Source organism: Sitodiplosis mosellana, unplaced genomic scaffold (assembly GCF_009176505.1).
Source record: "Sitodiplosis mosellana isolate CC-2019 unplaced genomic scaffold, AAFC_SMos_1.0 Smas_scaffold_5797, whole genome shotgun sequence".
Taxonomy (NCBI): domain Eukaryota; kingdom Metazoa; phylum Arthropoda; class Insecta; order Diptera; family Cecidomyiidae; genus Sitodiplosis; species Sitodiplosis mosellana.
In genome coordinates this window covers 1-25,498 of record NW_022601039.1, presented here as the reverse complement: position 1 = coordinate 25,498, position 25,498 = coordinate 1, and the positions used below count along the sequence as shown (strand labels likewise).

General features: G+C 36.7%; 1 protein-coding gene and 2 non-coding genes across 22 annotated transcripts; all 3 read right to left on the bottom strand.

Moving 5' to 3' along the window:
- Nucleotides 1–6,537: 6,537 nt before the first annotated feature.
- On the bottom strand, nt 6,538–21,980 carry LOC129572970 (glutamine--fructose-6-phosphate aminotransferase [isomerizing] 2-like). 20 transcript variants are annotated; one of them, XM_055453098.1, is made up of 11 exons: nt 21,799–21,963; nt 19,844–19,930; nt 17,755–17,952; nt 17,318–17,637; nt 16,922–17,057; nt 16,352–16,378; nt 15,446–15,606; nt 14,504–15,343; nt 14,158–14,421; nt 13,041–14,056; nt 12,164–12,954 (listed from the first exon to the last, which is right to left on the bottom strand). In XM_055453098.1, exons 2-10 carry the CDS (start codon nt 19,848–19,850, stop codon nt 13,946–13,948), a joined length of 2,064 nt encoding a protein of 687 aa, XP_055309073.1. In that variant the 5' UTR covers nt 19,851–19,930; nt 21,799–21,963; the 3' UTR covers nt 12,164–12,954; nt 13,041–13,945. The 20 variants fall into 20 exon arrangements, with proteins under 20 accessions (XP_055309064.1, XP_055309073.1, XP_055309068.1 ...); XM_055453093.1 differs by having other exon boundaries at nt 16,916–17,057; nt 21,748–21,925; XM_055453095.1 differs by lacking the exon at nt 21,799–21,963 and adding an exon at nt 21,105–21,365 and having other exon boundaries at nt 16,916–17,057.
- Nucleotides 21,981–24,350: 2,370 nt separating this feature from the next.
- Trnaf-gaa (transfer RNA phenylalanine (anticodon GAA)) lies at nt 24,351–24,423 on the bottom strand. Its single transcript has one exon. It is a non-coding gene; the product is annotated as a tRNA-Phe (tRNA).
- Nucleotides 24,424–25,003: 580 nt separating this feature from the next.
- Trnaf-gaa (transfer RNA phenylalanine (anticodon GAA)) lies at nt 25,004–25,076 on the bottom strand. The gene has a single exon. It is a non-coding gene; the product is annotated as a tRNA-Phe (tRNA).
- Nucleotides 25,077–25,498: the final 422 nt, after the last annotated feature.

The window sequence follows — 25,498 nt, the reverse complement described above, 5'->3', positions numbered from 1 at the left end:
AAGTGTTTCACTTGTGGTTCAAAAACTCATCTTAGCAATACGTGTGACAAAAAAGAATCAAAAAATGGAAAGAGTGAAAACAAAAGCGAGAAAAAAGATGATTCTAAGAAAAAGGTAGCGTTTGTGGCACTCATGTGCAAAGAAAAAGAACTCGACGATGATTGGTACATAGACTCTGGAACTGGACGTCATATGACACCATGCGACAAAGACATGTACAATACAAAGAAATCCAATATCAAAGAAATAGTCAGTGCAAACAACGGAAAAATGAAGGTTGAGAAACGCGGCAATGTGATGATCGAGCTAAATGAAAGTGAAATTGAAGCAGACGATGTGTTGCATGCGCCGGACATTGCGGTAAACCTACTTTCAGTGTATAAAATTTGCCAGAAAGGCAATGTGGTTGTTTTCGATAAAAATACTTGCACGATCAAAAATGCTGACGGTGAAACCATTGTTTCGTGTAGACCGAATAATGGTGTGTATAAGATCGGTAGAAAGACTGAAAAGTGCATGTTCACCGATAATACATTTGAATCAAATGCACTCACGTGGCACCGCCGCTTGGGACATATGAATTTAAATACAATGAACAAAATGAAAGCAAATGCAACCGGTGTAAATTACTCGAGCGGCGAACGATCTGTAAAACAATGTGAAATATGTGCGCGGGCGAAGAATTGCCGATTACCGTTTAAAGCTAGTGAGACTCAAACCAACGACATTCTTGAGTTAATCCACTCAGACGTAATGGGGCCAATGGAGACCGCTTCAATTGGACACAAGAAATATTGTTTGACTTTCATCGATGATTATTCCCGAAAGGTATTTGTACGATTTTTGAACAAAAAATCTGAAGTGCTGGATGAATTTAAAGCTTTCAAGAAACTCATTGAGAAACAAACCGGTAAAAGCATCAAGATACTGCGTTCGGACAATGGTGGGGAGTATGAATCCGAGGCATTTACGAAGTTTTGCCGTGACAACGGTATACAACATCAATTCACTGCTCCTTACACTCCTCAACAGAATGGCGTGTCCGAACGCATGAACAGATCATTGGTCGAGAAAGCAAAGTGTTTGCTCTTCGATGCGCAACTCCCAAAGTGTTTTTGGGCGGAATCAATTAACATGGCTGCTTACATAATGAATCGGTCAATTTGTTCGGTATTGAAGAATAAAACTCCAGACGGGGTATTTTACAATAAAGACATAGACGTTTCGGACCTAAAAATTTTTGGTTCCAGGATCATGGTGCATGTGCCAAAACAAAAACGCAAAAAGTGGGATGCCAACTCCAAAAAAATGATTTTTGTTGGTTACGACAACGATACAAAGGGCTTCCGATGTATTGACATGGAAACAAGAAAATTGATAATAAGTCGAGACGTGAAGTTTTTTGAAGATAATACTACGAACACAACAAGTATTGAATGCGATTCAGATGAAGGGAGTGAAGCCGATGTTGAACCGGTTGATGACGTTGATGATTTAAATGAAACGCTCCGAGGTTCAAATGGAACTGATTCGGAGGCCACTCAATCAGCATATGAGGGTGATTCAACAATGGCTACTGAGAGTTCATTCGAGGAATCGTTGGCCGATACATCGTATGAGCCAAGTCCTGATTCAAGCCCAAACATTCCGATTCAAAGTGGTAGCGCGCGAGCCAGCGCACGAACAAAAAAGGCACCTGAAAGATACGGCTATCCATTAAATTTTGTCGCACTTTACGCTGAGCCCGTTTCAGTTAAAGATGCAATGGATAGAGACAATGCCGAAAAGTGGAAAACGGCAATGGACAGCGAAATGGCTTCACATAAATTGAATCAAACTTGGACCTTATGTGAATTACCGAAAGGTAGAAAAACCGTAAAGTCCAAATGGGTATTCAAACTAAAGGAAAACGCAAACGAGGTGCGTTTCAAAGCCAGATTAGTGGCCAAAGGATATTCACAAAAATATGGCATTGACTACGAAGAAACATTTAGCCCAGTGGTAAGAACTACCACGTTACGCATAATGTTTGCTTTGGCAGTTCAATTTGAATTGAACATACACCAACTCGATGCTGTAACAGCATTTCTACAGGGAGACCTGGAAGAGATCATCTTTATGGACCAACCAGAAGGTTATGAAGATGGCACCGAAAGGGTGTGCAAGTTAAATAAGGCAATTTACGGCCTTAAACAAGCCGGAAGGCAGTGGAACATAAAATTGAGCGAATCATTGGTGAAATTTGGACTATCGAAATCTCAACTTGATCCATGTGTTTTTTTTGGTGCATCGATAATTGTTTTTATCTATGTGGATGACATGCTGATTTTTTATAAGTCAAAAAGTGATCTCGACGACATTAAAAAGCATATGTACGAAAACTTTCATATGAAAGATATAGGACATGCCACGAAGTGTATTGGCATAACAATAAATCAAAGCAAAGAAAAAATCGAAATTGATCAAGTGAAATACATCGACGAGGTCATTCAAAAATTCCTCACAAGTGACTGCAAAATTGCAAAAACACCCAGCGACCCAAATGAAAAACTGTCTATCAGCATGGTGGACGAAAGTAATGAATTGACAGGTAAGCTTCCCTATCAAGAAGCAGTTGGCTGTCTCCTCTACCTGGCACAGGGAACCAGGCCGGACATAGCTTTTGCAGTGAATGATGTAAGTCGCTTCAATTCAAAACACAGTGAAAAACATTGGAACGCAGTCATTCGTATCATCAGGTATCTAAAATATACCAGAGAATTGAAGTTGTGTTACAAGAAGGACAGTGATGCATGTGATTTGCATGCATATTCCGATGCTGACTGGGCATCAGACGTCGATAAACGTCGATCATGTACTGGATTCATAGTAAAATTCAGTGGTGCTGCCATAAACTGGCATAGCCATCGTCAAGCCATTGTGGCTTTATCTTCTACCGAAGCAGAATACATTGCTTTGTCATCTACGGTGAAGGACATATTGTGGATTCAGCAATTTATAAACGAAATCAAGGTCGACTTTGCATCGAATACAACGATTTACGTGGACAACGAAAGCTCAATAAAAATCGGAAATGTTGAGGCTTTCCGTGAACGAACAAAGCACATAGACGTCCGTCATCATCATGTACGTCAGCAAATAAAATTGAAAAAGATCTGCCTGTGCCATGTGACCACCCACGAAAACGTCGCCGACTTGCTAACCAAAGCATTACCGGGCGAAAAAACACGCGCATGTGTTATTGGAATGGGAATGAAACAGTAAACCTTTTTTTTTGCTCACATTGCAACATAACAATTTTTCGTTTCTTCAATTGTTTTCATTTAGATTCAAGCCGACCCAAGCAGAAAAATATCATTAATAGTTCATTAATTTGTTTTGGTTTCAAAAGTCCAAATATTGTTTATCCAAATTCCGTTAAAATTTTTTGTAGATTTTATGATTAAGTAAGCAATAACTTCGTACGCATTTCTGAAAATTAAGCACTTCTTGAGTGTATAAAACACGCCTGAATCGAGCAAAAGCCATTCAGTTATTCGATTACCATTGAGAGGCAACCAGGAAAATCAAAGGAAGCAACCATGGGCATTTTCGGCTCGTCAGAGGAAAAAACCGAGACCAAGCAGATTGACGCTAACGGAAATGTGAACAACAACATCATAATTAGAGAGGCCGAAGATACTCACCAACAGATGTTATTGAACGAAAAATTGCTCTTCGCTACATATTTGTTAGTATTAGTTGAAGTTTTAAAACTAGGCATATTTTTGTATCAAAGCATTAAGAGAGCATTTAAAAAGAAGTATCAAAATACAACTCAAGCCTGATATAATTGTAAAATCAAGAGATTGTTCAATTAAGGGAGTGTGTTATGAATATCATGTTTCACATAGCATTGCATTATGAGTACTGTATCGCACAGCGTATTAACAAAGTATATCATTAAAGTCAGTTCCCCATTCTCACTCGACTAAGCAAGTTCGTTTTATTTTATTCTCTGTTCTTTCTTTTGTTCTTGAACATTTCAGCGGTGTGAATTACTGTAATATACAAAAGGTAAATTACATCAGTTATTAACCCTTTGATGCACAATTTTTTGTTTTTGAATCATTTTGATATATGTTTTGTGCCACGATAAATAGAGAAAGACCTCATACTTAAATTTTTGAAAAATTGCGTATTTGTCGAGAAAATCGGAAAAGAGTCAAAAGTGTCAAATCACTATAAAGGCTTGAAAAAATTAAATTTCATAAAACTAATGATGCAGAAAGTTAAATTGATGTGTTTTGGTCCTACGAGTCCTAATTTGACAATTGGAAAGAATGTACAAACCCACAAGATAAGAGGAGGAAAAATGTGGAATTCTGCTATAATTTCGCATTTTTTTTACAGCAGTACATGAACAGAAAAAACTTTCCATTCAGCCAGCCGATTGTAGCCTGTAAAGTATCAAATGAAAGCTAGTTCATTTCCCTACATTTGTTTCCAAACAAGAATGTAAAAATATTCAGTGGTTTCATAGCTATAGCGTCTGGCGTATCTGGTTACTCTAGGAACCGAAATGTGATAAAGGGTTAAGATACGAATATGGCACAGCTATAGTTCGGAGGTTTGTTGCTTCAAAGTGCTATAACTCATGAACTAATGGTCCGATTTGTCTGCAATTTTGACAGCTGTCTCATGAAGGATGGTACTTGTCAAAAACCATCAGGATTATATATTAGTGCCGCCCTCTCATAGAAAAGTACCCAACTTATCAATCATCCTAGTATCAGTGGCTCACAAAATGATCAGCAGGAATAAGTGTATGCTAAAATGTGAAAAAAATTAATTTACAAGTAGTAGTACACGACTTTGTATGCTGTTTAGTGAACAGTGTACACGTTAACTCACTTTTTTCAAGTTATTTGCATACAGCCGAATTGATTAAATAGACAAGGAGAAAAATAGCCCATTTTTGGGGCCATGTTCAGCGAAAATTCCCGTACGGTGATATTTCGTGACTACGAAATTGGTTAAAGTTTCAATTCTATGGACGCTGCCATATTAAAAATTTACGTGCGATATGGTGCACGCACTCAATAGTTCCACCTATTTTAATAAGGAATCTATATAGGTGGCGCTGCCACATCGTCATTTACATCTACTCAAATATCGTCAAATATGATAACATTGTTTATATAGGCTTTTAGCGCAGTACGACAATTCCATTATTTTGCCGCTTGGAACACTGTGTTACTGCAAATAAAAATTTGGCCGTATTTCATGACCATTAGAGGTGTGTATGGGAAATCAAAGTATAACAACTGAAAATCACACTTGTGTTACTGATATCACTATAGAATGTTGTGTATTTTATCCTAGTTTCAGAATGCAAAGTATGTTTTTCGGGTGTTATGATAGTAAAAGAAACTTTGTTCTGTGACTTCGAAGAGACGTATAACGCGATTAGTGCTTGGACTTAAAATTCGTTGAGTTTTCATTTGTAAGAAACAAAAACTCTGCCTTCTAGGCGAATCTTGCAAAAAAAGTTGTTGCACAGTCAGTTATTATCATCAAGAGCATTGAGAAATGATAAAAACGCACAAAATAATTGTATTTTGATTTTTGAGTGTTATTTTGCTCATTTTGCGCAGACTAGAGGAAAAAACGAAACCAATCCAAATATTTTATAGGTACTCTGTGCTAGGGAGATTTCTCACTTAAAAAATGGGATAATTCCTACATATATTGAAAAATACCTTCACTTTCTATCAATTTACATCAATTTTGGTAAATAACATACACATTTACAATGCACAGATACGAAAATTTTTCAATAGGTGTCTCTTTTTCGGACAATATGACAATCCATCCATATTTTCGGACAATTTCACTAATATTATCTCATTTTGTGGCCAACTTCATACTAATTTACCTCCAAGTGCCAAATGTACAATAGTATGTATAATAGTAGTAGGGTTGGCCAAAAAATAAGACAATATGAGTGAAGTTGTCCGAAAATATGGATGGATTGATATATTGGCTGAAAATTGGACAAGGGTTATCCAATAGTGCTGTCTGTGTGAATGTTTGAATTATTATGATTTCACTGCATTGCAGCACGGTCGGCAATGCAGTTGAAAATGGCTGGAAAAACGACAGAACCGAATTTATCAAATTGTAGTGAATTCACCTAAATGTACAGAATTGACTGGAATGTAGTAAATTTGGTTCGCATTAAATTTGTCAATTTCAGTCATTTCTATACATTTTCATACAAATTCAATACAAAAGAAGAAATAGTTTAAATTTTTGCACATTTGTTTGCATTTTTTGCGAACTAGACTTTATGTAAAATCGTGCTTTTTAGTTTTTTTTACTATTGTTCATTTGAATTGTGATTCTCCCAAAAATTTCTATCTGCTTTGCCCATTGGAAAAGAAATATCCTACCTAAATTGGCTTGAATTTGATATCTTTACGCTATAGCTATATATAGCTTCCAGAAAATTTGTATTTTCAGCATTTAATTCATGGTTGTTCGAAGAAATACCACTTTTGTTGTAAATTAATTGCTTTTAGCTTTTATTAAAGATGAAGAGTATTTTTCAACACATTTTAAGAATAAAATTTACACATCGAAACCAAGTTAGTTACATTTTCACACACACTATGATATGAGTATTTTCTTTTATTGAATGTATTTAAATATTAAAAACAAATTTGTCTATTAGCGTATTGTGATTGAGCTAAAGTCGAATGGATTTAATCGTAGAACCCGTTGATATTAATCATGTAAATAAATTCGCCGATTTCGGCCTGGTAGCCACACTGTGACATCTTATTACCAGCATAAATGATGTACTTGATGAGTTTCGTGAAATCCTCCTCGATTTGTATTAGCTTATCGTAGTTTGGATGCGAATACACTCCATTATCACATTTCCAGTTTTTCGACTGCAATTTACTGTAAATAAAATGGGTCAATTAGCATTGCTTCATTGGCTCAATGTAAGAGTATCAAAAGAAAAAAAAACTCAAACACTTACTTGCAAAATCGAAGAATGACCACAAAAATATCCTCAACTTTGACATAAAACTCATGACTACTTCGATTCAACATGCACAAGAACTTGACCCGTTTCAAGTATTTGGTATGTTTTTTGTACAGATCTTCCATTGATTTGACGGTTTTGAGATCAGTTTGGAATTTGAGCCAGGAGCCTTCTATGGCAATCGATATGATATGATTTTGTAGCGCATCCACAAAACAAAGTAATTTGTGTCGAATTTGTTGAACGTGACGGAATTGTGATGATGTTTGGATATTTTCAGCCGATTGCTTGCGGATGTCCTTTAATTTCTGTGGTTGAGAAAAGGGAAGAGAAAGTTATTTGAATACATTGAAAATTTTTAAATGACATCGCACTACAACAAAGCATTCCGAAAGAATCTACTTATAAATAAGCGAAAATTGACCAATCTTACATAGAGACACTCGTCTAGGAGCCAAGTAATTCGCCTCAATTTGAGAAGGTGTTGAAATACTTTGTCATAATGTTCAACGGCTTCGTTGCTCAGCAAAAGATTGAGTGGCCATTCAACTTTGTAGCTCAGATGCAGTTCGCTCAATACGTTCGGTGAAGTCATGTCAAACTGTTCCGGTATGCTTGGAATGCAAAACGATAAATTCTCTGCATTTTTGTTGATTCCACCGACACTTGACTGCAGCGCACTTTCCAAAATTGAATGTAATGTGTATGAATTGAGCAGTTCACTTGGTTTGCGTACCACCTGCAATTTGTTCAATAGCCCATCACAAACATTACTGGCAAATTCGCCGTCCATCATGAAAAAATAGTTACGTAAATCTTGGAAATGGCTCAAAACATCAAGGTCATGGAAAAATATCTTTAGAATTTCATTGTTGAGAATGTTGGAAAACACTTGAAGCGGAATGGTGAATGATTGCTCCAGGAAATAGGCCAAATTGCCTGAGCTCAAGTCTTGTAGTTCGCTTTTTGAAAGCGATTTCGATGATTGATTGATCGGTGATGGTGGAGTTGCCTTATTGCTCCTGGTTGCGCTCAATCGTGATGAAATGTCGAAGATGCTACTTGAACCGGACGATGGACGCAGGATTTGAGAGAATGTCGGTTGACTCTTGTACGGTACGTTAAACTCGAATCCTCCGTTGTGTCTCTCAATGCCAGCTGTATTTAGAGCACTCATCGGAGTTGGTCGCTCTTCGATATCGGCAGTGAATTGATCGAAATTCACTTCTTTCTCTTTGGCAATCGAACAGTCAAGTCTTACTTTTGGTGGAGATTTATCGTTACCCGCTTCGTTCAACGAACTAGCGATCAATTCATCGGATGTTGTTGACATGGGCGAAACGACGAAATCACTTTGACATGCTTTTGGTGACAGTAAATTCGGCTGCGTCATTTTAGTATTATCCAAATCCAAGCTCAAACTTGCTTTCAATTTATTTCGAAGTGTGGTGGCTTCGGCAGTTGTGCGAGTCTCGATGCTGTTCATACCATATTCTTGCATCAACACTTTTTGTCTATTTAGCTGTAAATCGGTCATTGGCTTATTGGCATTGACTTCATCCAGTTTCCCAAACGTGTGACTATTTTCCTGTGCTAATTTCTTATTCCGGTTGAAAGCTGCATTGCATCGATTTTCTGTGGACACATTCACAACAACATCGGTGATGCCAAATTCCGATGCCAATACTTTGTTTCGATTTTTCTGCAATTCGGTTAGTTCGGCAGGTGCTGTATCGCGCATCATCACCTCCGTATTTGCGTTCGCATCAATCAACCCATATTCTTGATGCAACATTTTCAGTTTATTTTTCTGTGCATCGGTCAACGGCCCATTTGGAATATCCACTTTTTGTGTAACTTCTTCGGTAGCAATCAGATTGATATTGGATTTTAGGACATTCGCACGATTTCTGGCTCGATCTTGCGACAACATATCGATCACATTCGAATTGATATGGTCTGAAGCACTTCTTGATATGCTGGCAGCTGCGGCTTGCAAAATCTCTGGCGTTTGAGCTGTATCCGGTGATTTTAGCATGTCGGGTGATTGAAATGCCTTGCTTGATGTGCTCGAGGTGCTCTTATCTGCATCGAAGTAAACAGACTCTGCATCGGACTGATCACTTTCTGCTTCCGCATGATCAATGTTTACCAGTGTATTTTCTATATCCTCGTTTGACTCATTTCTATTGGTTTTGTGCGACAACTTTGATTTGAGCTCTCGAATTTCAGTATCCGTACGCTTCTGCTGGGCATCAACGATTTGCGCCAGTTCATTGTAGTATTCGATATTTTTTCTTCGTTGTTCATTTTCCCGTTCGATAAGTTCTAACTCGACCAATTCACTTTGTCGCAGGTATTCCAAATCGGCTTCCACTTCCTCACGTCGTTTCCGTAACTTTTGCGCACGAATCTCTTCAATTTGTTGCATCAACTCCAATCGATTTTTTTCATGTTTCTCTTGTTTCTTGGCTGCTTTTACCTCTTGCTCTGCCTTCCATTGCTCCAGATTCAGCTTTGTTCGTTCAGCTATCACTTTCACCAATTCAAGTCGCTTTTCTTGGCGTCGTTTGAACAGATTGTCAAGTTGAAAGGGGCGACCGCAAGCCGCTTGAGCCAACACTTGATACTTTTGACATTCCGCTTCAACGGCCCGGATTTGAGCAAACGATAAACATACGGTGAGTTGAGGTGGTATTATGCTGAAAAGCGGATGCTAAAAATGAATTTTGAATTAGCTGAAATGTGGAACATTTTATCAAGGTAACAAGGCTAAATTCATACCGTTGGATTATAAACTTTTAGAAGATTTGAATATTTGCCGCATAAGAGAATCGAATTTTCCCAGCCGCGCAAAAAACCTGGCACCGAAGATATTTTGATTATGAAGGCTTTGTCGAAAAATGACTTGGTCTTGGCGACGTAATAGTTGTTGAATTCAATGAACAACTCTTGTCCCGGATCTTCGATGGTTCCATGGTATATCCAATTTGAAAAACGTCTGTGGGAAAAATGAAGCGATTCATGAGATGTAAAAAAAAACTAAAATATAATCAAACTAAAAAAAAAAAATGAAGAATTGAAAATACCGAAAATACACAGCACAGCATTGCGACAGAATGAACACCAACAAAGCGTAAACATCTTGCTGTGTAACTTCCGTAATTTGGTTGTACAAATAGCCAAGGAATTCAGATCCATAGGCCAAGGAACTCAGATCACGATCAGCATCTGTCAAAAACGGAAATGTGCATCAACAATCTAGAAATATTAATTCTCTTGAAATATACCACACTTACCACTCGGGTGAACAGCCAGCAACTTGGCCAAAATGCGAACTTGTTTGATAAGAGGTGAGACTCGCACCAGCAGTTCACAAATCGTTTCATTTCTATCCACAATAATAGCACTTCTGAATGTTTCTAAATATCTATCCAAGCTTGAACACAGGGTCTATGTGGGAAAAATAAAAAAAATTGCATAAAATTGAGAAAAACGTTCATTTTCAAGACAAAGAAAAAACACTTTTTCGCAACGAAAGAAACAAAAACAAAACTAACCTTAAACACAAATCCGTTGTACTTCAGCTGGAAATTATTTGTACTGATTAAAGATTTAAGCCTCTTGTAGCATGCGCCGCATTCGATGAAATCCAGCACAAAGTGTGCAATTGTGTCTGGCAATATGTTTTCTACGGTTAAGTGTTCAACTAATCTAAATGTCATGCTGCTTGGATCGTAAACAAATGACTCGGACTCGATGCCGATCAACAGCAATTTGATGTGTTCATTAAAGCGTTTGCTATCGATGATATGTGCCTGGAATTGTTGCTGATGCCTTTCGGCTGCAATGGCCATTAAATTCAATGCAGTATCCGGCAATTCGGTGCAAAACTTCTTCTCGTATAGCGATGCAATGAGTTCCGGATCGGTGTCTTTGTTTAATGCTATCCGAAGGCCTTGATGTTCCCATTTATTGGCTTCGTAATAAATATTGCTTGGCCGAATGCGATTTCTTACACTGTCCAATACTTCCTGTACAATATTTGGCTGGATTTGCGTGCTTGTTTGTCTCGACGATTGGTCCACCAGCCCGGCTAACCCGGGCAAATGAAATAACTTTGACCTTCGGCTCAATTTACGCATCGCTTGGCAGTATGGATTGTGCTCAAGTTCAACATTTGGTTCCCAATTCAATTTGAAATACTTCACTTGGATCACGGGAAATGATGGCATTTGATTGAGAGCTAACGAAAAGTATGATTCAGCGGCCAGCAGCGTATCCATATTGCTTTTATTCTTCAGCAGTGTGAGAAACCATAGAATCGAGTATCCATCATTTTGTTCGTTGCAAAAGTAATCGTTACCATCAACGAATTGTACACATTCTTTGAACAATTCAAGTTTCTTCAAAATCTTCTTCTCCTGTCGCTCTTTAATAAAACCATAAGGGCCAAAATTTGGTCGCATTTCACCAACAAAAATACTATACTCGAATTGACTGTACTGCAATTCACGCACCGGATCGATGATTTCCGAATAGCCCTCATCTATCGATGATCGGCTCGCTGACAGGGATTTTACATTTGATTTCCGCAACAATGTTTCGAATGCTTTTTTTCTGCATTTTTTCAACAACTCTTCGGGAATGGTATCGTTCTTTTGGTGGCCAGATGGCCGATATAAACTGTGCGCAATTACGTCTTTCGATGCATTCACATCTTTGTAAATACTTTTACACAAATCATCCAACAACAACTGAATGCTCACTTGATCCGATTGCTGCTGCAAACTCATTTTGGACTGATCCATTTCCCCGTCTATTTGCTTAAAAACCACATTTGAAATTTTATTTTGTTTGAAGAAAAATTCGTTTGAATTGTGAACTGAACGATTTTTGCACCAATTTTGACAGCTAATCGATGCTACAGCTATTCTTTCTTTTCTGTTTGACAGTCAACAGTGTCATGGTCACCGAAAAGTGGCTGCGTTCTGTGCCATTGTTTATCTTCTGCGTTGGGATTCAAAGTGAAAGAAAAAACGGACTTTTTGACGGTATGATGACAAAAATAGAGGGAAAATATTTTGTGCATTCCAACACATCACCAATACCAATGAAAACACATGATTTTATTATTTAAACCAATTTTCTTTGTATTTTTTCAATTAGGAACATAACCATTTCAAGGAAATTAATGAAAAATATGCAAGAAATAATTAAGTCAATCGTAGTTTTTTTTCTCGCTATAAATATGTTTAAAAACGCTCGTTGTTAGAATAAATACTGTGTAAAATCGCTCGACTTAGAAGTATCGAGTGTTGTTAAAATGCGCAAAAAAAATTGAAAATCTTGTGTGAGAAAAGAATAATTTAAATCAACTTTTAGAAAATGTTTAAATAAAACTAATTGCTTTAGAGAAAAAGAATCAGATTATGCCTTTTGGTCTCAGTGATTTTGAATGCGTTATTCCGACACAAAGTCTGTTTCAAAGCTAAGCATTTCTGTTTGTTGTGGTCGGTTGGTCTATTCAACTTGTTCAAATAGACGCTTATGCGCCATATTATACGCTTCCAATTGGCCGCGATGCCATTCTTCGCTGTGATCAATTGTCGATCTGTTGGTCGTCAACTGTTTTATCACCAATGCACAGAAATGTTCACCTTGTTTGTCGTCAATGTATTGTTGGAAACGTTCATCGTTCTCCTTATCTGTTTGCAAGTGACAACTTGAAGTGGCTTCGAATTTCGTGCTGGTGGTCACTTCATCGGATTGCAATGGTTCATCACTTTGAGTGACGGCGTTTTGGCATTGACCCGCATCTTGTTGCTTGTAGTGTTGCTTGAACAGCAATTCAGTCAATTGTTTCAGGCCACCGATGACACGTTTCTCTGTCATTGACAATTTGATCGGTGATTTCGCTAGAAATGAAAATTATTCAAAGATTTAAAGAAAAATGCTTCAAAATTCCCATAGTCACAAGATTCAAACACAAATTTCCACTTACTTAAGTTCGAATTGTTGTTGTCGATGGCATGTGCCAAGCTGTCCCGGGTATTTTCGACGGCATTCAATGGTAAATCGCTCATTTTTTCTTGTTTATGTAATTGCACTTGACTTGAGAATAAAATTCAACTAAAAATATTTTCGTCACTTTGAAATTCAAACTTATCGATTGTTATCAAATCGATAAATTTTTGCTGATTGAAAAAATAAAACAAACAAAAGGGTAGAACCAAGCCTTTGTTTACGTCTTTACGTGTGCGTGCTTGCCTTTTAAAAAGTTAAATGCCACACACACACACGATTCAATCGCAGAAAGGTTAACTGTTTTGGCGCCAATTCATTGTGTGTTCTATGGCCAAACTGCCAACTGCAATCGTATGTGTTAGATGAACGCTGTCACTGTGTGGACAACGTGGTGAACGCACCCCGAAAATTTTGCCCGGTCTCATATCAAATCATATGTGAAGAATGTCAATGCACACATCAATCGACAGTTGAGAGAGAAAAAACAGTATTTTTTTCTTTCCATCGAATTGTTTTTTCACGATAAATTCAATGATTTGTCTTTATTTATTTGAATGCAAAAATAATAAAGAATCTCCATATAAAATGCAGTAAAAATCAATAAAAATTACAGTAAAAGCGAGAGAAGCCAAATCGAAATATACAAAAAAAAATTAATTTACAATTCAAATCTCAATATAAAATCCAAGATATACAAATCGAAAAAAAAAACAATAACAAAAATCAAATGATAATGAAAAAGAAAGTGCGTAAAATCATCATAAGTATTTGACATTTGTAATGTCTACAATATTGGTTTCGCATAATAGACAATGTGTTAAAATAGACGTGTTTAAAAAAAAGTTGTTCAACTCCGTTGGATTTACTTCGTTTGTGCTGATTTTACTCGACTGTCACGGACTTGGCGAGATTTCGGGGACAATCGACGTTACAACCACGCAATACAGCAATGTGATAGGCCAACAATTGCATTGGAATGACGGTTAAAATACCCTGTAAAAAGAAAAAAAAAACATTTGAAATTGATAAATGTTCCCATAGAAAAATGAATGAATTCTCGTCGTTGTTTTTGTTGTTATTATTTTGTTGTTTACCTGAAGACAGTCAACGGTTCGTGGCACTTCAAGTGATTTGCTTGAATGGTCCATAGTTTCGGTATCACCTTCTTCACAGATCAAAATTGGTTGACAGTTACGTGCTTTGACTTGAAGCAATGCGTTCATGCATTTTTTGTAGACGGGATCGCGGAGCACAATCATAAGCACTGGCATTAGTTCATCAACCAAAGCGAGTGGACCATGTTTCAATTCACCAGCCATAATACCTTCGCTGTGCATGTATGTCAGTTCTTTTACTTTCTGCAATGCAAGAACAAAAGAAAAACACAAAAAATCAATTAATTTCCGACAATTCTGTCCTATTTTTTATGTGTATATTCACCAATGCACCCTCCAAGCATGTGGCAAAATTGAATCCACGGCCCATAATCAGCAGCGATTTATATTTGTGCAGGTCCTCAGCCAGTTTATATACTTTTGCGTCCAATTCTAATACCTTACGAATTTGATTCTCTAATTGGGCTAGACCACGAATGATCTCCAAACGTCGTTGTTGTAACGAAATCCGATCTTCGCTCATCACCAAACCGAACATGACTAACGAAATGAATTGTGATGTGTAGGCTTTTGTCGATGCGACACCAATTTCGGGGCCAGCATTAATGTGAATACCGCAATGTGATTCACGGCAAATCGAACTGCCAACCGTATTTGTAACGCCAACAATGAGGGCACCACGTCCCTTACAATAGCGCAATGCCATCAATGTATCGGCCGTTTCGCCGGATTGCGAAATGAAGAAGCAAACATCGTCACGGAAAATGGGTGTGCCACGATCCAAGAAATCGGAGGCCAATTCAACCATGACCGGCAATTCGGTGAGCTCCTCAAGCAATTGACGTGTAGCAACCGCACTGTGATACGATGTACCGCAAGCGATCAACATCAAACGACGACAACGTTTTATTTCTGGAATGTAGTCTTTGATACCGCCCAAAATGACCTTCTCTTGTTCAAAATTCACACGACCACGCATCGTATTGATCACAGACTCTGGCTGCTCGAAAATTTCTTTTTGCATAAAGTATTCATAGTTTCCCTTCATAATTTGTTGGATTTCCATTTTCAGTGTGGTAATCTCACGAGCATGTGGATCATCGTGAGTTTTACGCAAACGATGAATGCTCAACAAACCATCCTTAACGGCGGCTACATCATCATCCTGGATATGCAGCAGAGGAAAAACAATCGAAGATATCAATGAGTAAAAAAAATATGATACAATCACAATTTGAATTCGAAATAAATTTGTAATCGCTCTTACCTCCAAGTAGATAACACGGTTGGTGTGCTCAATAACAGCCGATGCATCGGATGCAAAGAAATACTCCACTTCCTTATCGTCGACAGGCATAAATTCGGATGTGCTATCGTTGCGCGGCAAAACCGGAATGTCATGAACGCTGTTATTGCGTGGACGATGTTCTATTTTCGTTCCATGATGATGGAGATCAAAGGATCACAAAACAAATCAAATTTTGTATAATTAATGAGGGCGTTTCAATTGTGTCCTTGTTTACAGTGAATAGGTCATATATATATATATATATAGTGTAATATGTCAAGCTACAATATTTCACACTTTACTTCGTAAAGTAAACCAGAGTCCAAAAGTGTTTGAGTAGTAAACTGTGTGTAATTGTTAGTGTTCTATGCCAAAAATGAATGCATAAATTGCAATTGCAAATGCAAACAATGAAAATAACAATAATAAAAGAATTCAGAAATGAAATATTAGTGGATTTTTTTAAACAGCGAACAGTTTGAATTGCCAATTGAAATATTTTGAAACCGATTCCAAATCGCTTAAAAATATAAATAAAATACACCAGATACCCAAGCGTACCCAATGAAATGTATGCAGTCACTGCATATCGTAGTCAAAATCAAAGTCAATGCGTAATTAAATCCGAAAAAAAGAATTATAAATACATATGTGTATATGAAACCACACCAGAAAGAAAAAGAATGTATTGATTATTGTTTTTGTTGTTGTATTCCACCACGTAGAACCGTTTACCACCGTTTCGATTTTTGTTTAAGTATTTTAATATTATCGAAAATATTTGTGATTGTGTTAAAGCAAGGGTGAGAGAGAGAGAGAGAGAGAGAGAGAGAAAGAGAATGAGATTAAAATAAGTTGAAAAGAAGAAGTTTGACAAATTCGTACCTTGGTGGTTGCTAGCGATATTATCATCTGATAAATCGGTTTTGGTGTGTATTTGTGTATGTGTTTTTGTTTGTTTGTGGTTTGATAAAAATGTTTGTGTAACACAAAAATAAAATAGAAAAAATTGCATTAAAAATCAGATTGGATACTAAAATGGCAAATGAAAATCAATTAAAATTGTTGGAGCTAATCACAATTCTTGATCGGTTGTTCGAAATAACTGAAGTAGTTCGTTTGAATTCTAGCGAAATTTTATCATTTTTGCGAAATAATTTATGGATGTTATTAACACACGGAAAAAGCCAATTGAACACAAAAATAACATAAAGATGAAAAAAACACGGTCAACTTGTAATGACGTTGACACGTTTGAAACAAACAGTTATGTGTGTGTTTTCTTTGTCAAAAAATAGTCTCATTGTCTCTTCAGTCTGCATGTGGTCGTCGCAGTCAATAATTAGTTGTTGACTTGAACATTACGTGTCATAGATTCGAATGTGATCCGTTTTGTTGTCAGCTCGTTTGGGGAGTTCAAAGTCTGTGCAAATTTACAGTGTTTTTTACCTTTACCGTACAAAATGGGAATATGATCGGTGGCCAAACGTGTTTTTGTTTTGATTCCAACCAATAGTGGTGATCCACGCCGTGTTGTAACGCATTCATCGGGGAAATGCTTTGATTTGAATGCCAATGCGAATGCTCCTTCCTATTGGACAATTTAGAGAAAAAAAAATGTTTCAAAAGAAATACCAATCAAATGCAACGCAAACGCATAAAAAACGAAATGATTTTGCCATTGTAACAAATTAGAATAATAGACAAGGTAAAAACAATGGGCGAAACATAAAATAAAAATGAAAATTGATGAAGGTCAACCAGGTGATTGGCAAGAAGAAAAAAATTACTTCGTTTATGCAACTAATGGATATGGTTTTCAGTTAATGAAATCGTCCAAACTGCACTCACCAGCTGTTGAATAACTTGTTCGACCAATTCACGGAACGAATAATTTGGATGTTCACGATACAAATGGTAGATGAGCTTAGCAATGATTTCCGTATCGGTTTCGGATTCAAATGTGTGGCCTTTGGATTCCAAATAGTTTTTCACATCTTTGTAATTGGTGATGATGCCATTGTGGACGACGACAAATGAATGTTCGGCATCCGAACGTTGTGGATGCGAATTAACTTCGCTTGGCATACCGTGCGTAGCCCATCTTGTGTGTGCAATACCAACATGTGTATACAGTTCAGAGTCGGCTTTCGTTTTACCCTCGTCACATGCTGCAATGTGGAAGAACAACAACGTGAAAGAAAAAAACAGAAAAATTAGCAGTGATTAACCACAAATGATTATTATAAACGCAAATGGAGAAAATTTCATTTCATTCCAATTCATACCTAGATTGATCGCTTCTTCGAGCATAAGCACTTTGCCAGATCGTTTCACCAACACAATATCTTTGCCATCGTTTGAATCAACAGCAACACCGGCTGAATCGTAGCCACGATACTCCAAACGCTTCAAACCGGTTACCAGCAAATCCAAAATCTCTTTTCGCGTTTTCGGTGTCAAGTAATTCATATATGCAAATATTCCTGAAAACGATAACGCAGACACACACATATTATATATCTCATTTAAAATTCAAACTCTTTTTTTTGCATTTTTGGATTATTATGTAAAATGATCGACATAAGCGATTTTGACCGAGTAAGCGGAGATTACGGTTTATGACCAAAAGAAACCTGTTGAGTTTTTCTTCCAGTTGAAAGGACAAGTCTTAAGAATGGTTTTTAAGAAACTGATAATGACGATAATGGTTATGATATGAACACAGAAAAAAACCATTAGTATGGAAATTTCGGCGCCGTCGCTTACCCATGACATGGGCATGTAAATGTCACGAGAATGAAACAGATATAATCGTGTCATTTGAGTTCCTTTCCACATCGAATATCATTAGTTGATTTGTTTGTTTATGCTAAAAGAAAAAAACTACCCACACTCACTTTCTTCTCTGGCGATTTATGATCAGGTTTTGAAAATTATCTCAAATGCCATGCAAATACTACCTAACCGGAATGTAAATCAATAAAACGGCGTGATTTGTTAGTGGAATGCAAGTTTAACGTAGATATTTGCTGATTTGGTCCTAGCTTTGAAATTCAAATGTCATATACTGGAATTTATGTAAAAGTCCAAACGTAATGATTATCACGCCAACAACAACAATAACAAAGCGTGACACCAGACAAAGACACAGTCGAAATGAGGAACAATGAAACCGCCGATGGAATCGACAGCGAACTGGAGCCCAAGCAATAAGCGCGACAACCGAGAAGCACTCACAATTGAGGTAATAATAATCCCGTTGTTGTTGCTGAATGTCGATCGGTAACACGCTCAAAATAAAGAAAAAAGTGCTGGATAGGTCTTGTGTCGTGCGCCTCTCACCAAGCCTAACCATAGCCGTCTATTATTACAAATGATCCCAATAAAAACAAGCAAAATGCTTGTATGAATTGTGTGTTGTTGTCAATTTTTTTTCTTTTCGTTCATATAGATTTTTATTTGTATGTTATGGCGCCGACGCAGACGTGTGCAAGGGGGGGTTCCGGTTTTACCCCCCTCTAGGATTTCAAAATGTGAGACCCCCATCGAGCGATTTGGAAAATTTTACACTAGATAGAATCGATTTTCCAAAGTGAGGACCTTTTTTTAAGGTCTTCATTTTTTTTGTTGACACCTATTTATAAATTTTCAGACCCCATCTGGCAAAATCATTTTACCCCCCTCAAGAATTTTTGACCTTGCACACGTCTGCGCCAACGTCATCGTCATCGAAACTAATTGGAAGTGTTTCGTTGTGTCTATGGTCGCACATTGGGTGTGCTGCTGCTGCTGCTGCTGTTTTTTTTCTTCTTACTCCATGAATATTTTTGAATCTTTAATTTATTTCAGAAAGTGAAAGTTGTTTCAGTTTTAAATTTAATTTTTTTTTCTGCATCTGTCGGCTCTTATGCGGTTCAAGTGTCGCAGGAAGCAAGTAAATGTCCAATGATATTATTTTTTTTTAGCTAAAATTTTATTTTTTCTCGAAGAAAACGGCATGAGTAATTTTTAGCTTGATCACGTTTTTGAAGGAAATGATCTTTTTCGCATTGTTTTATTCGATCGGACGAAAATGCTAGTGAAATCAACTAGAGAAGTATTACGATGCGGAAATAGTTCACTTGAAAATACGAAAAAAATGTTTTTTTTTCGTTTTCATCAAATTCCGAATCGTAACGTCTCGTATAAATAATATCACACAAACTGTGTTTGTTGTAGATTTATCGCGTTCCTTTAGTGTGTCTTTTATCAGTTCATTTTTCTACATACGAAAGATGTTGGTTTCGAATGGAATTTGAGTGAATTTCTTCCGGTCAAAACCTTCATATGATGAAGAAATTTGTATGAAAATGATATACTATTAGTTACACTTACCACACATGGTTTATGAATAATATTGATCACTCTCTGTGTTATGTTCAAAAATAAAATCAATGCGCTTCAAAGCCGTTCAATAGTCGTCTGCAATGGGAATAAAAATATGAATTAAAACCACATACACACATTCTCGTCAATAAATAGCAACGATCATTGTAAAATAAAACTGTATCATTTCCAAGATTTATATTTGTAGACATTCTGACGAAAATCTCATTTCGTAGTTTGTATCACATTGATTGGTTGTGAGAACAGAATTAAAGCATGTGTTTTAATTTAGGCTTTATTTGCACATTTATTTTGTCCTCGTTCATAGAATAAACAACCATTTGCTAATATATACGTATGTGGAGAGGTATGGATTGGTGTAAACGTTTCGGCATCGTGTAAGTACGTATGTAAGTGAACTAAGTGAATGTTTTGCCACGTTATAATCAATGGGATTACGCGGTCAGTGTAATAGTATCTGCTTATTGGAGCTTGGCTGAAATACTCGATTGGAAATTCACGTTTTCAAAATACTTCAAATGCTATGATTCTGCTAATAAATTAAAATTTCAAAACGAATAAAAAATTGAACTTCATCCGGAAAAGTGTTTTCAATTTGTTTGACCCTCCCAATTGCCCCAAACATGCACACACTTAAAAATTGCAACCGCAGAGAAAAATATACTGTGAAATTTTTGTAATTTTTCCAGGGATTACGTGAGAAATATCGCTTAAATATTCAACAGGTATTGGAGGATATGAAACTTGCAGTAGTGGTCATAATATGTGCAAAATAATGTCTCAACACTTCGTTTCTCCCTTTAAAAATTGTCGATGGCAAATTTATCGAAAAAAGATACATTTCAATCGAAGAAGAGAAAAAACAGATCGTGATGAAGCACAATCAAAATGTGGAAAGAAAAAAAAACACACACACACACACTATTTTAAAGTCAACGAAATCATGCAAATTCGTTAAAGTATGATTGCACAGCGTGAAAACCGACCGACACAAAAGAAGATTGAGCTGGAACACGATATGAGTCTAACCGTTCACGAACGCTGCACATTCAACACTAAAGTCACAATTTGCCAATTTATCAGATTTTATTTAATACTCGTTGTTGCTGATGGCTGGGTCGATGAAAGGGAACAACAAAAACTAGTTGAACACAAATGGCTTGTAAAGACAGAAATATATATACATGTAAAGAAAGAAGAAAAAAAAACAAGAAAGACATGAATAACGTACAACTACTCATGCACATACCACTTGTGTAAACCGCGGGCGCTATGCCGCGAGCTGTTTTAATTTTTTTATGCGAAAACGAATGAACGAGAGAACAAAAAAACACAAATTGAAAACAGTAGCTGTAACAATATGCATACACAACTGAAAAGTGTATTAAAAGAGAGCCGAAAAACTTGATACGACAACGACGACGACGACGACGTGTGTGTATTCAATCATTGATTAGCGTATGGATGGCCAAATCGATAATCTATATCGTACATATAAATAGGCGTATTAAACTCGTTGATCACACATTGATTGCGTATGCACAGCCCGGGAATGACGTCGTCGTCCGTTCACGAATCCAAGTGCCATAAATGTAACAACATTCTGAAACGTCAGCTGCACTCGTGTGCGTGGAACATTGTAATTCGCGGTATGTGCACTTGTGACCACGACATCAAAGAAAAGAGAATGAAAAAAAAACGACACAAATTGATCGGTGCGAAATCAGCTGTGGAACTTGATACTCATTTGCACAGACCCCGTCAATTGAGCGCCGGAGATGCGTTTGTTTTGATATCTCAATCACACGTTTACTACTTTATATTTGCTTCATATGCATCTTTTTTTCTGTTTACTCTTAGCCATTGCTTATTGTTTGACACACATTACTTACAACAAAACTGGTGTTGACTTAATGAATCACAGCACAACATTGATTTATTACCATTTGACGGTCATAATTTTATGATATTAGCCGGCTTTCAAGATCAAGGAACAGAAACAAGAGACTGTCTCACTGATTAAGCGTGATGACAACAAAAAGAATATACATATATTCACATAGCACACAAAACACTAGAATCTGTATGAAAATGTGTACGGTGAGAATGTGACAACTGAAACGTCAAACCAAACACCACGTATTCCACATTTCAAACATACGGAACGCTGGAATATGAAAACAAAAAGCTCATTGAACTTGAAAGCGTGCATTTACAATTATCACGATTTATGTTTTTTTTTCCTTATCACTATTGACCGTTAATTTGAAATTCGAAGAATTTAATTTTTATCTTTTATTCTCAGTCACATGCTTTACTTGGAATTTAAAAATTTAATTGAAATGAATTGATGATGCATTAATTTTAGATTGTAATAGGGGAAGGTGGGGAAATTCGGAACACACAATGAAATAATTTAATAACGTTCTAAAAAATTAACATTTTTCCAAAGTGGCACGACTTAGTAAATGTAAAAACCTAACTTTTGGCACTTGTCGCTTGTTGAAACTCGAATCGGTTGGAAAAATGTACCCTGTTGGCAAAAAACCCTTGATTTTGCGATTTTCAAAAATGGTGGGGAAATTCGGAACACTTCATAAATGGATAGAAAACTGAAACAACTTTGATGCAAAACGTTTATGGAGTACTAGGAAAAGACAGAAGAATTAATTTTAATGAGGAAAAAGTTCAAAAATAGCGATTGTTGTTAGTCGGATCTGTAATTGTTGCCTGTGAAATAGCTACCAATCATTTTGGTGCATTTCAAGTGCACAGCTCGATCGCATAAATTGCAATGAGTATTTCGCCAAAATTTTGCATGAAATAAAATAAATATGCATAAAAAAGCGATATCAACTTGAAAAGTATTAAAAATCACTTGAAGAATTTTTCGTATATAGGGCGTTCCGAAATTCCCCACTCACTAAGGTTTACAACATAATCGTGTTTTGGTCAGTCAATCAATTTTCATGCAAAATTCCTTTTGTGAGTCGAAATATTAATGGTATACGATAATTATAAACATATTCGTCTGAGTTGATTTTTCGAAAAATGTTATGGAATCAATGCAGACAGGCATTCTCAATATTAAATTTTCATGACTTGATTTAATGTTGATGACAGTACGTACACACTCGTCGAGTGCTAATGGAAATATGAGGTTTTGTTTAGAGAAAACGATGACAGTGTTCACATGTCTCAAACTATTCATTTGCGGCGAAATTTGGCGGTGTTCCGAATTTCCCCACGTTCCGAATTTCCCCACCTTCCCCTACATTTGCGGAAATTAATATGAAGTTGAATTTGGTGAATTGTTCCCGAATTTTCGATTGTTTCGTAGCTCCGCTATTTCGGTAGGAATTCAATTTTAGTCGATGAACAGATAGGAGGCATGTGGGGAGTCTCAGACATGTGATTGTCCTGTTGCATCTTGAATTCGAACCTAGGTATAGATTTAAAAAAATGTGAGGATACATATCCGTTGATGTTTGAAATGGTAAATACGTAGACACAGATTGAATGAAAAATGATAGTTTCACAGATTTATGATCCGACCAAATCGGTTCATTTGTCTCATTGTTTTTAAGAACATACAAACAAAAAAACAAATGATAAGAAGAAATATCAGTAAACAAATAACAACACTGAACATGGTCGTGTCCATTTCCCAAACTTTGAATGTTTTTTTTTTGATACTGAAACGGTATTAGTTACACGTAGTTGAACGAATGCACTAAGAAAAACGACTAAGCTTCACGTACGAATTATTGAGTTTTTTTCACGTCGTTTTATCTGGCGTAGTGGATGGTCCTAATCATGTTGTAAGTTCGAAAGAAAATTACGTTTTTTTCTCAAATTGAAATCTTGGAGCCAGTGTACAAGGCTTGTACTACAAGCCTCAATAGATATTTCAAAAGAGTCTCTATGAGTCTCTACAAATCGATGGCTCCTTTGCAGTATATCTTCGCCAAGGTAAAATATCAGAATAAACTATTCTGTATACGTGCTTTCAAATATTATTCATATCGTTTGCAGAAAAGAAAATTACTGTATCAAATGTGGCGACTGCGGCCGTTTTTATCATGGACAAACGAAGAGAGCGGTGATTGTGCGATTCGGTGAACACTTAAAGTGTATTCATAATAATCATCATAACATCAAGCCTTATCGACCGTCTCATTTAACCGTTACCGAGAACAATTCGTTTGCTCTGCGTTTTGTTTCGTGTGCGTGTGAATCTGTGTTTTGTCTAATGAACTTTTTATGCGTGCTATGAGAACCCAGATTGGTGCTGAAACGTAGTCGTGATGCTGATGATGAACTGTTCACAGTTCAAAATGCATTCAGGTGTGTTTAAATAATTTATTATTTGTTAATTTTATGAAATCATTAAGGTGTTAGACTCAAAACAAACAATATTTAGCGTAACATTTCTCATTGAAAAACCGAAATATATGTATGTGATGCATATACTACATAGGGAATAAAAAAGTAATGCCGAAACCGTGGATTGAACACGGGACCTTTAGATCTTCAGTCTAACGCTCTCCCAACTGAGCTATTTCGGCTATGTGGGGAGGTGTTGCATGGTCCCGCTAGCGAATTCCCATTTTTCAAATGCGAATTCCAATCACTCTTACTGATATTATATGGCAAACCATTGGGAGAAAGAACAATTGACGAATTTGAAATTTTTTTATCCATTTGCAATTATTTGTTCCGTTCTAGGGCCAAACGTTGATCTTGCATACAATAAAACTAGTGAATAACGGAACCTCTGAATAGAGGAAAATCCGGACGGAAATTGTGCTACATAAGACACTGCATAAATCAATTGCTTGTCGCACAAGTAGCGATGCAACTTCAAAGTGCGGACAATATTGGAACTAACTGGGTTATTGCATTCAGTATTCAATATCAGACAAGCTGCCGCAAGTCTCTGACATTTGCCGCGGATAAACTGATGGCGTTGCTGTGCATAATTTGCGGAACAACTACCGCCAGGGAAGATCGATTGGTCCATTGAAGTTTTCATACAAATTTATCATAAAATAACTGTTATTCGGCAACCCCGAAAAAAAATCCCAATCAATGGGAATAAATTCAAAATGTACGAAGAGAAAATAATAATGAATAAAAAAAAAAAATTGCCGAAACCGTGGATTGAACACGGGACCTTTAGATCTTCAGTCTAACGCTCTCCCAACTGAGCTATTTCGGCAGATGTAAACAAAGCTATTATAGGATTCCGCTAGCCACGCGCAATTTCTATTCGCTTTTCTTATCATCGTTTTGTAGACGTGGTCGTTTGAATATAAAATTGAATACCAGAAATCGAAAATGTTGTAGAGAATCGTAAAAATTGAGTACTGTACTATCAAACATAGCCAATATGTTCAATAACAATTGTTTCTTTCATTTGCAAATCATTTTTGGAATCATGGCAAAGGGTATGTGTATATAATTATATCCGTGTGTATATGTTATAAAATATATGTATGTTTTTATGGCATACGTTTTAGATTGACCGAAGATCGTCTTCGTGGCATACTAAAAGTGCAATTGTTTATTTCTGCAAGCCGCATATCGTATTTCACATGCGTCAATGGTGTAATGGTTAGCATAGTTGCCTTCCAAGCAGTT

What these genes read in the sequence shown, in the direction of transcription:
- LOC129572970 (XM_055453089.1), bottom strand. Translation starts at nt 11,847, where the DNA reads ATGGATCAGTCCAAAATGAGTTTGCAGCAGCAATCGGATCAAGTGAGC. An exon ending in TGCTGTGCTGTGTATTTTCG is followed by an intron (nt 10,038 to 10,125) that starts GTATTTTCAATT and finishes TTTTTCCCACAG; the next exon opens with ACGTTTTTCAAATTGGATAT. An exon ending in TAAAAGTTTATAATCCAACG is followed by an intron (nt 9,753 to 9,820) that starts GTATGAATTTAG and finishes ATTCATTTTTAG; the next exon opens with CATCCGCTTTTCAGCATAAT.